The 11,699-nt window shown below is 33.0% G+C and overlaps 1 protein-coding gene and 2 non-coding genes across 3 annotated transcripts; 2 read left to right on the top strand and 1 right to left on the bottom strand.

Moving 5' to 3' along the window:
- The first annotated feature begins 2,081 nt into the window (after positions 1–2,081).
- TRNAE-CUC (transfer RNA glutamic acid (anticodon CUC)) lies at positions 2,082–2,154 on the top strand. Its single transcript has one exon. It is a non-coding gene; the product is annotated as a tRNA-Glu (tRNA).
- Positions 2,155–4,927: 2,773 nt separating this feature from the next.
- Positions 4,928–5,000, top strand: TRNAE-CUC (transfer RNA glutamic acid (anticodon CUC)). The gene has a single exon. It is a non-coding gene; the product is annotated as a tRNA-Glu (tRNA).
- Positions 5,001–6,029: 1,029 nt separating this feature from the next.
- On the bottom strand, positions 6,030–10,888 carry LOC111907920 (probable inactive ATP-dependent zinc metalloprotease FTSHI 2, chloroplastic). The gene is made up of 11 exons (XM_023903727.2): positions 9,232–10,888; positions 8,224–8,396; positions 8,030–8,131; positions 7,788–7,952; positions 7,574–7,714; positions 7,311–7,469; positions 7,144–7,229; positions 6,976–7,054; positions 6,759–6,881; positions 6,625–6,681; positions 6,030–6,546 (listed from the first exon to the last, which is right to left on the bottom strand). The coding sequence occupies exons 1-11, from the start codon at positions 10,556–10,558 to the stop codon at positions 6,331–6,333; spliced, it is 2,628 nt and encodes an 875-aa protein (XP_023759495.1). The 5' UTR covers positions 10,559–10,888; the 3' UTR covers positions 6,030–6,330.
- Positions 10,889–11,699: the final 811 nt, after the last annotated feature.

Genomic DNA, 11,699 nt, shown 5'->3' with positions numbered 1-11,699 from the left:
TATCTAAGGCCCAAAACCATAATATAAAAAGGCCCAACACTAGGTAGGCTTCCCTAGCCCACTAGTGGCCCACTAATGGCCCAATTTGCTAAATTGAGCCCAATCCCTCTAATTGGCTTTACCCTAAGCCCAAACATATTCTTGGACCAAATTATCTGACTTCTGATGACCCCCTAAGGCCCAAAGGACCAAAATCCAATGCATGACCCAAATTAGAGGCCTAAAACACACCAAGCCCATATCTGATGAGTACGTTGCGCGTACCTACATGTACGCCCAGCGTACTTCTCTGTTAAGTCACTTTTCTATTAAGCACTTAATACTCTATTCCAACGGCTATAAACACAGATCCAGATCCTCTTCAACATCTTAAACAACAACGTCACTGACTTGGTGACTTTTCATGACCCTAATAAGCTCAAACTCCAAAATGGCATTCTATTCTCATACAAATGATCTTAACTCATGCATGAACCCAATAAGACATCCAAGGTGGCAACTTTTTACCTTAGGGACTCATTTAGCACTGAGAGTGGCAACTCCAGGCCTAGGAGTCGGATTTGAACCATAAATCTCTATACTTGGGACCAAAATGACTCCAAAACCACACTACACTAGATCTAAGCATATTTGAGGAAAGTTTATAGCTTTATACCTCAAGGTGATCTGGAATGGAACAACAATCTCAGATCTACGGCTTCTCCTTCGATCCACTACCTTGCTATGCTCTTTGCTTGCTTGGAAAATGGCTTCACACACTCAAAACTCTCTCTAATGACCTCCTAAGCTCCAAGAACACTCAAGGAAGGATTAGGGTTTCATGGTGGCTGTCTAAGGATGAGAGGGAGGCTGACATCTAGGGCATTATGTTCTTTATATAGTGCTTGACCCCCAAAATTAGGGTTTAGGATCTCTGAGCTTACGTTGGACGTACTCCTCCCACACCCGTGTTCGCTTTCTTCTCTACGTCGGGCGTACTCCCAACTTACGTTGGGCGTACTCCCGTGCTGGCTACCTTGCATGCATGGTCCTTTCTTGCCATCTTTCTCCATTAAGGACCAATTATGTCAATAACTTAAAAGTGTTGTAACTTCTTCATTCTAAGTGCGTTTCCGATGAACTTTATATCCTCGAAAAGGTGGCGGGGAGCCTTACGTTCCCAGCCACACCCCCAAGCCTAAAACCTTCCGAATAAGACTCGAGACCCATAAAAGACCGAATCGGTTATACCGTGGTCTGAAACCTCAACCGAATACTTCTCATAATGGGGTGTTACACTATTATTTTTTAAGCTTATACCACCAACATTATTTCTTTGAAATGACCTTAAGAACAGCAGCAAACATTTGATAAATGTTAGATACTATAATAAGAATAAGACAATTAAAAGTTTTAGTTAAATAGAATTCAGACCCAATTATGTTTTTAACATAATCAAATAATTATTTCTTTCTTCCATGAAACAAAATGTTTCACCATAATTATAGGAATTTTACTATATGACACTATGAAATATGTAACTTTATGGAAATTATCAACATTCAGGTCCTTAAAAACCGGAAAGACCATACTTATAGATTCAAAAAATCTCCTAATCTCAAAACACTTTCTATAACTATAGAGAATTGTTAAAGGATATTATTTTTTTCCCTCTAATTTTGTGTTTATTTATTTATTTATATTTAATCATTAAATAATATAAAAATATATGTGTTAACTAATATTTATTAATTAAAAATATAAAAAAAGTCTTAACTATTAATGGTGTTTCTTAACCGTTACTTAATTATTGGGAGAGGTGTTTCTTAGTAACTATAAAAGTAACTTTTTTATGTTTTAATAAAATGAAGTTTATTTAGTTATTGCCTTTCTAATTCATTTAAAGAGTATATATAACAATATAGGATGGATGATAGATGATAATGTTTTATAATCTTCTCAAACAATGGTCACACTCAATCCTCAAAATATGCTCAAATTTCAAACATAACCCAGGTTACAATGTTAACAATTCAAAATGCATCCACTAATCTATATGTATAATAATAATATTTACTTAGCATTTTGCATTACAGTCAAGATCCGTTGTAGTCTAGTTGGTTAGGATACTCGGCTCTCACCCGAGAGACCCGGGTTCAAGTCCCGGCAACGGAAACCCTTTTTTGTTGCTAGTGCCTTCAAAATGTAGCTGTTGACATATACTCTATTTGCAACCAATATTCATATTTGCAGATAGCCAAGAATTTATAGGTTTTAAAGAGTTCATTATTGTTATATAGGTACTTCTGCAATCTTCTTTTATGTTTTTTCGATATTCACACTATTATCTTACCTTAACTTGATGTTATCGACTTATTATTTTGCTTGAGAACAGTTGCTTTTTTTGGCACAATAAGGTAATGAAATAAGTGCAAAATCACTGACAATCTAATCTTAAAATTTATTTGTTTGTTAGAATTTATTTATTTATACAACTAGAAAATATCTTATATTATCCTTGCTTGGGTTTTTTTAACACTTGATCTCGAGTTTCTGCAACCTCCGTGTATGGAAGGACTGGATTCACTTTTGGTGGTAAGCAATAAGCATATTTGCATAAAACATCCATTTTTTTATAGTTACAAACTTTTAATTCATATTATGAAACTCTTTCTTGTATTAATGGTTTATTCTTCTCCATACCCAAAAACATATGGTTACTATAATGGGTAAATGATACAAAAAACACTTTTTTTATACAAAAATTCGATTTTGACACCGTGTTTTTCTTTTTGTGTCAATTTTGACACTGTGTTTTCCAATTTGTTACAATGTTGACCACTTGACTGGTTAACCAGGTTACATGATGACGTGACATGTTGACATTATTTGCTGACGTGTCAAAATTGAATTTTTTTTCTCACAAAAAACATTAAGTTTTTATTTATTTTTTCGATTTTGACACTAAGTTTAATTTTTTCTTTCAACTTTGACACTATGTTTTTTATCCCAAATCGAACATCATTTTTTCCAATTTTGTTCAATGTTGACAATTTTCTATTTGAAACCGTATAAATATTTTTTTTAATACATTTAAACTGTATAAATATGTTTTTTTTTCATTTAAAAACCATAGTTTAATTTGTATAAATACAATTTTTTTTTAACACTCAAACTATATTTTTATGTATAAATATATATTAGTTATATAAAAATTGTATTTTATATTAAATATGCAACTTTAAAATGTGTTTGGAGGTTTAGAGGCGTGTAGTCGATCAAAACTCGGATACCAAGTTTGCAACCCATCAAATTTTTACATCTTATTAGAAGCTTGTGGTTAGTTTGATTTTCATGATATAACAAATTCTTTGAATGTAAGAAAAAAAAAACCTTGTATTTAAATAAAAATGTGGTTTTAAACGAAAAAAATATATATATATTTATACGGTTTAAAATGTAATAAAAAAATACACTTATACGGTTTCAAATGGAAAATAGACAAAAATGAACAAAATTTGATAAATAATGTTCGATTGGAACTAAAAAAATATAGTGTCAAAATTGAAATAAAAAATTAAACTTAGTGTCAAAATCGAAAAAAAGTGAAACTTAGTGTTTTTTGTGGAAAAAAATTCAATTTTGACACGTCAGCATAACACGTCACCAAAACTGACACGTCATCATGCCACGTCAGCATGTAACCTGGTTAACCGGTCAAGTGGTCAGAATTGTAACAAATTGAAAAACACAGTGTCAAAATTGACATAAAAAAAACATGGTGTCAAAATCGAATTTCTGTGTAAAAATGGTGTTTTTGTGTCATTTACCCTACTACAATTGGCTATCCTATAGGAGCGGCATGCTGAGGTCAACTAGAACTAGATGCTTCATAACAATTTTTTTTTTATATTTTTCATGAATTGATTTATAAGAAATATTTTTGTTATGCGTGTGAGATGATTTTGTGAATGCATATGCAAAGGCTCATCTCGATTTGCAAACAAGAAAGATACAATTGTTCTATCTGACGATGCCACTTATTATGAGAATGAAAAGCATCCGAGTGAAAATCAAGATGACAACTATTATATTAAAGGTCTAAAAAAACAAATGTTAATTTATCTATTAGAAATTAATTGTCATCGTACAATGAGTGAGATGACAAACGGGCAACAAGCTGTGCCGCTAAGCCTTTTTGAATGGTAAAGCTAATTCTTTTAAAGACTATATCCGAAGATCTATGGGATATAACATTAATATGCATGATTCGTTGTACTCTTTTAAGAAGCTCTACCACATTCGGTGCAAGGAAACCAAACGTATCAAATGCAAATGGTATGAACACGTGTTGATTTTCCAGGCACGATCTCTCATGTTTGGTGACTTTGCATGTGGCTGTTTTTAAAGCAGCATGCCCCCCTGTGAAAACCTCCAGCCCTCAGGCCCACGAGAGGGGATACCCCTGTAAGATCCACACATGCGTGTTTACCTCCGACCCATCTAAAAATCAAAATGTCATCCGGTCTGAGGGATTTTATTATATTGGAAAGGTAAATACTGATACTTGATAGAATAAAACAAGTTGTATTACATTTTATGTATATTGGAGTCGGGCCATGTTAATAAAGAAAAGTTATAACGGAACAAAATGGACAAATTGTGTAACGATTTTTCCCACTAAAAGATGTGAGACATGGGGTTTTGGATGTTTATTCCATTTCTAATTCATTTAAAGAGTATATATAACAATATATGCACGATGGATGATCATGTTTTTTTATCATCTTTTCAACTTAAATAATAAAACAAAGGTGACATTCAATCCTCAAAAGTTGGTAAGGTTCAAACATAACCCAGGTTAAAATGTTAACAAGTCAAAACACAGGCACTAATCTATATGTATAATAATAATATTTAAAAAAAACATTTTGCATTATAGTCAAGTTCCGTTGTAGTCTAGTTGGTTAGGATACTCGGCTCTCACCCGAGAGACCCGGGTTCAAGTCCCGGCAACGGAAAATTTTTTTAACTAAAACTCTCAACCATTCTTAAACTTTTGGGTATCAGTGTGGTCGTCTCCTTAAGCTCTCAGTTACAGAACATGTCATTTTACACAAAGTAAAATCAAATAATGTTGGCTATTTTATTTAGTTGAGGCCAACATTACAATTCATTTAACTCAAAATAATAACCAAACCATGATGATGACATGATGTGTTTTCTTTGTCAATCTAGATTAGATTGACTTGATATATTAAGCCAAAAATCCCGAACTAACGTATTAAGACAGTAACAAATTTACTTTTTTTCCCCTCCTAAGTCTTCTCAAATTAAAATTGATGAATTTGTTAACACTAATGTAATATTGTGACTTTTTTTTTTTGGAGTAAATTACACGAATGGTCCCTATGGTTTATGGTAATTTTTGCGTTTGGTCCTTAACTTATTTTTTTTAACTCGGACCGTCGATATTGTTGCGTCGTTGGTCCCGACGGACTTAAAATGACTAATATATCCTTTTATTACTTTAATTGTTTTATTTATTATTAACTTATTACAAGAAATTGTTTAATAGGTGTGGGTTCCATTCACCCACCTATCAATTCCATCCGCTTCCCCTCAACCTTTTTACCTTATAACCTTATGCTTATTTCTCTTATAAAAAACAATAATTATGGATAAACCTCAGATATGTAATGTAAAAATGGGTCGAGAGAAATAAACTGGTATAAGAGAAATAAACATTAGATATGTAAGGTAAAAAGGGGGCTGAGAGGAGATTGATGGAAGAGATGGGTAAAAACTGGTATAAGTGAATGGGACTAATGACGCAACAAAATCAAACTATAAAAATAGTCCGAGTTAAAAAAATAAATTAGAGACCAAACGCGCAAATTACCCTAAACCATAGGGACCATTCATGTAATTTACTCTTTTTTTTAATCTAAGCTAAAACTGTTATTTAGTCTCAATAACACAATGACAAAAAAAATGATGTTATGTCACAAAATAACTAACATTTTGAATATTTAGCATAAAATAATCCCTTTTTCTTCAAATGTGTTTTTTTCACAAAATTATTTATTTTTCTTGAAATGGCATCAACTTGACAAATAAATAGAATACACAAAGATTTGAGTGAGTTAAAAGCGTGAAGTGTGAATCTCTAAAATCTACAAATCTAAAACAATACACCTTACATTTCTTTTTCCCCAATAAACGCTTTACAAAAATTTGACTCAACAAAATTCCACCTCTGTCCCAATAACCATTATTATAAATTCCATCACCTTGGGTAATTTTACCAATTTACCCCTCCCTCCACCACATGACAAATTCTCATATCATTCAAATGGTGGCCTTACTAGCTTCTTCTTCCTTTTGGTTCAACATTGATTGCATGTGTGCACGTTTTATAGCCCTAAGATCCACTACGCTTGGTGGAGCGGGTCTTATACACCCATGCAACTCAACCAGATCAATCAATTCTTGCTTGTTTAGACTCTTCTTCTCAACAAGCGTATCAACAACCGCATCCATCAGTTTCCTATTTCCCTCCAAAATCTAACCAAAAAAAAAAAAAAAAAAAAAATGAAAAATCACCATCAACAATATATGATAAGATAATGATATGAAATATACCTCTTTTGCACGCCCGTAACACATGTTCAAGATCCGCAATGCCTCCGTGTCAATTTCCTAATTTTTTAAAACTTTTAATCAGATATAATAATAAAAGTGAAAATATAATATAAAGTTAAAAAAAAAAATTATACATCGATTCTATCAGCAACCCAAAAATTAGATACGCCATAATATTTGTCAGAAAGACCACCAAGTACAAGCGTCCGTGCTGCTGACCTGGCGTTGTCAGATGTTTCAGCCCATATCGTACTCAACTGCACAGTTTATATTAATAAACTTTTATTACAAAAACTAAAAAAAAAAAAAAAATTTAAAGAAAAAAAAAAGAAAGAAAGAAAATTGTGTCACCTGATCTTCACCATGCCAAATCTCGTCAGCTGCTCGTGGCGCTAATTGAACAGTAATATGATCTAACAGTGACTGCCGACTGTATCAAATAATTACAAATTTTTAAATATTAAAAAAAGAATTAAAAGGATTTAAAAATGAAATTAAATCTGTTGTTGTGTTGTGTACCTTAGCAAGCCTTCTTTAAATTTGATATGATCCATTTTCACACGCACATAACCTAATTCCCTCCCTGCTCTTGGCGCGATATTAATCTGATCAAAGTAAATATTTACTATTATTATTTTTAAAATTAGAATTTATAAAAATAAGAATGTTGAGAATATGAATCATACGAATTCAATGTTTTTAAGATCAGGAAAGTTGATTGCTACAACAGCCATTGCTGCTTCATTGATAGCCACTTGTTTCCAGATCTCAAGGCTTCTTTCCTTCTTGTCAAGCATTCCTCTCTCTTCTATTTGTGCAGCTTGTAACAAGTCATCTGTTGTTATCTACACACAAATTAAACAACATATGTATATATATGTTGATGTATTATACTTACTAGAAAAACAAAATAACTCAAATTAAAAAAACAAATAAATAAATAAAATACCTCAGTTCTTGCGTCACGCATCATGTTAATGGCAGCCACCTCAACAATATTTGCCAGCTCAGCACCAACCATTCCATCAGTCATGGTAGCAACAGCAGCATAGTCTACATCTTCAGCCATTGGTTTCTTACGCGCATGCACCTATAAATATAATAACAAAAAACATTTAATACTCCAATAAACAATAACTAATTAATTAATTAATTAATGAAACCTTTAGAATTTCAACGCGTCCGATTAAGCCTGGTTTTGGAATAAATATTTTTCTGTCAAACCGCCCGGGTCTCACAAGCGCAGGGTCTAAAATATCGGGTCGGTTTGTGGAAGCAATAGTAATCACATTTCCTCTTCCTTCAAATCCATCTAAAGATACAAGCAGCTGAAAAATAAAAATAATTAGTAAATGAAAAAAAAAAAAAAATCATTTTAGTGGAAATGGAATATAATTAATCTGACCTGATTTAAAGTTGCATCACGTTCTTGTCCACCGGAACCTTTGATTAAACCACGTTCCCTTCCAACCGCATCAAGTTCATCAATGAAAACAACAGATGGAGCCTAATAAGATGGAGAATGTGAATATCGAAATATGAAACAAATTTTTTTTTTTTTTTTTTTTTGATAAAAGTATGAGAAAGTAGGATGCTTACACACTCTCTTGCTTCTTGGTAAAGTGCACGAACACGTGAAGCACCAACTCCAACGTATATTTCAACAAATTGTGATGCGGAAATGGAAAAGAAGTTTACACCTGCTTCACCAGCTACTGCTTTTGCTAACAAAGTCTTTCCCACTCCAGGGGGCCCACAAAGAAGAATGCCACCTGATAAATATATCAAGTGAATTGTAGAAAGTAGAAACACATTCTTTTTAAATGTCTTTTTATATATTTCAGCTAGTTTTACCAAACACCATTTTTTATCAACTAGCTTTTCAGCTATCAGCTATCAGCAAGCTTTTTATTTAACAGCTAACTTTTCAGCTATCAGCTAGCTTTTCAGTTAGTATGCCAAATATAACCTTAGACTAGCTTTTTAAGATCTTTTCTAGAATTTTCCAAATATACCCAGAATTAATCATAAAAAACATATTCTTTTAAATGTCTATTTATGTCTTTTTATATATTTCAACTAGTTTTACCAAGCACCATTTTTTATCAACTAGCTTTTCAGCTATCAGCTATCAGCTAGCTTTTTATTTAACAGCTAACTTTTCAGCTAACAGCAAGCTTTTCAGTTAGTATGTCAAATATAACCTTAGACTAGCTTTTTAAGATCTTTTCTAGAATTTTCCAAATATACCCATAATTAATCATAAAAAACATGTTCTTTTAAGTTTTAACTATCTATTTATGTCATTTTATATATTTCAGTTAGTTTTACCAGACGTCATTTTTATCAGCTAGCTTTTAAGCTACTAGCTAGTATGCAAAAGACTAACTTTTCAAAAGCTTTTTTTTTAATTTTCTAAATATACCCTTAATTAACTATAAAAAAAAAACATCTTATTCTAAATGCCCTTTTATGTCATTTTATATCTTTCAACTAGTTTACCAGACATCATTTTTTTATCAACTAGCTTACGATATAACAGTTTTCTTTTCAGCTAACAGCTAACTTTTCAGCTAATACACCAAGCAAAGTGTAAGTATCATATACCTGGTATTTTGACACCTCGCCTGCGATAAATTTCACCATGTGTGAAAAACTTGACAATCTCCTCCAATTCAAGCCGAATTTTCCCAAGTCCAGCTACATCTGTAAACTTCACATCCACCCCTCTTTCTAAATACTGTGAAAGTTTTGTATTTTGTGCACGACGAACCCTAGCACCAGATTTCATGAACTGAGCAGCCATTTTCATGTAAGGATTCTCCTCACCTTCCTTTCCTTCTTCATCATCATCATCTTCCCCAGGTTCAAGTCCTGCCATTCCCCTTTCCAATTCCTTCATTTTCCTCTTCTCTTCAGCTTCTGCTTTCTCAATCTTCAACCTATCTTCATAATCCTTTTTCTGCTTCTTGTAACTTAAAACAACAGTCTTGTAGAACAAAACGAAGAACAACAACCCAATAACCAATGTAACATTGGAGTCACGCGCTAAATCTCTCCACATGTTAGACATGCGAGAGTATGTCATTTCAGCTTCAATCATGGATTGTTCGCTTCTGAGCTTTTGTTCCTCCATTTTCTTTCTCTTCTCTTCCATCTTCTTTTGTGCTCTCATTGCCTTCTCCATTTGTGCTATCTCTTTCTTTCTACTCAACATCTCATTGCTTCTGCTCTTCTTAAGCTCCTCTCTTGCTTTCCTTAACTCCAAGACTTTTTTTGAGACTGGTTTTGGCTTCACTAATGAAAAGAACCAGACAGGAACTTTTGCTAAGAACCCTAAAAAGGGGGGAGGAACATCTGGCATCTTAACAGGTGGAGTATACGCCTGAACACATATTGAATCGATCTCCATTTCATCCCATGATTCCCAAAACTTCTGATCACTGTCTATTGAAGGCACCACAAGTCTGACAACTTTAGAATCCTCTAAAACAGCTAAAACAACTACAGGTCTTTCCTTTAAACCTCTACCAGGGGGTTTAATTATGTGTTTAAGCTTTCCATCGCGTTTCAGATTCAGAATATCAGTATATGGAATTCGATTAGCTACAACAGGGAGTCCTTGTGACCATGTTTTCCACTCTTCGGGTGTTAATGTATTCGTCTTTTTGGGAGGACGCTTCTTTTGTGAAACTTTGGCTGCTAATACAGGCTGGGGTAGTGAAGCCGATATTATCGTTAGGGTTACAGAGATTTGGAGTAAATTCAAAGCAGTTATCTTATTTTTTGATTCTTCTTCGGGTTCTGAGTTACATATATGACATGTAATTGATGAATTAGCGTTAGGTAAGCGTCTAATTCTTCGAGATTGTAGTCGACGTGATAAGGAAGTTGAGGGGAACAACGAAGAAGCGGAAATACAATGAGATGCCATGAAATTCAGTAAAAGTAGCTGAATAGAAAGAGTAAATGGATGTATAACGTTACTGTATTGGTTGAAGGAAGCGAGTCCAGTGCTTAGGTTGTGGTTTCGCAGGGAGCAGATTAGCGCTGTTTATATCTCATGATGCTTTCATCCTCAGTGAATACTAATCAACACTGAGCTTTCAGAAATGTAGCAGAAAGAAAAAGATAAATAATCGAACGCTCTTCCCAATTGAAGATGAAGTTACTCTGTGAATTTGGAGCGGAAGGGAAGGCCGGAGTTCTGGCCGGCGTGAGCTTTGAGGGATGGTTTTTAGATAGGTTCCATTACCGGCTTATTTACGGCGTTAGAAGTTTTATTTAAATGGGAGTTAAACGGCGACGTATTGTTAGTCTCTAAAGCTCTATTTTTTTTTATGACAAAACTATAAAAAAAATATAGCATATATATATATCAAGGTTGTCGAAATAGGGATTCTACGTATGATCGTTTTTGGGTTTGTAAGATCGAGATCGTACGATCGGGATCGGGATCCTAAGATCCTACAAAATAAAATATAATTTTAATTTATAAATTTTAATCATGAAAAATATTTCAAACAATCAATTTTTCGTTCAAAAGTTATAAAAATTTTAAAATATTAGTCATAAGTCACAACACAAAATGATAAACAGTAAATTGGTAATGGTAAAAAACATAAAATGGTAAAAAAATTCATTTGCAAAAAAAATTAATAAAAAAAAAATTCAAGGAAATATAGGATCGGATCGGATCTCGATCCTACGAGCTTACGATCCTACCTGCGATCCTACCCCAAATATGATTCGGATCGTTTTGCATACCTAGGATCATAGGATCGTACGATCCTACAATCAGGATCACGATTTTGACAACCATTGTATGTATTTTTTCTAGGTTTTATTCAAAATGATTTTGATTTTTTTGTTTCGTGGTTTATTTGATGGTATTTCTATTTAGATTTGGTCCCGTTAAAGTTAAAATGATTAATATATTTTTTTAATTTGTTTTTTTTTCTTATTTTCTTAAAAACTTTATCTTTTATTTTAATATAAATGTAATAGTAATAATTAAAGTGGGGCGTCTCTCTCTTTTCAAATCGTTAGTTCTTCAAAACTTAACACCCCGTTTC

The sequence above is a fragment of the Lactuca sativa genome, chromosome 4 (genome assembly GCF_002870075.4).
Source record: "Lactuca sativa cultivar Salinas chromosome 4, Lsat_Salinas_v11, whole genome shotgun sequence".
NCBI lineage: Eukaryota > Viridiplantae > Streptophyta > Magnoliopsida > Asterales > Asteraceae > Lactuca > Lactuca sativa.
Note: the sequence above shows the minus strand (reverse complement) of the source record. Positions and strands in the feature narration are given on the sequence as shown.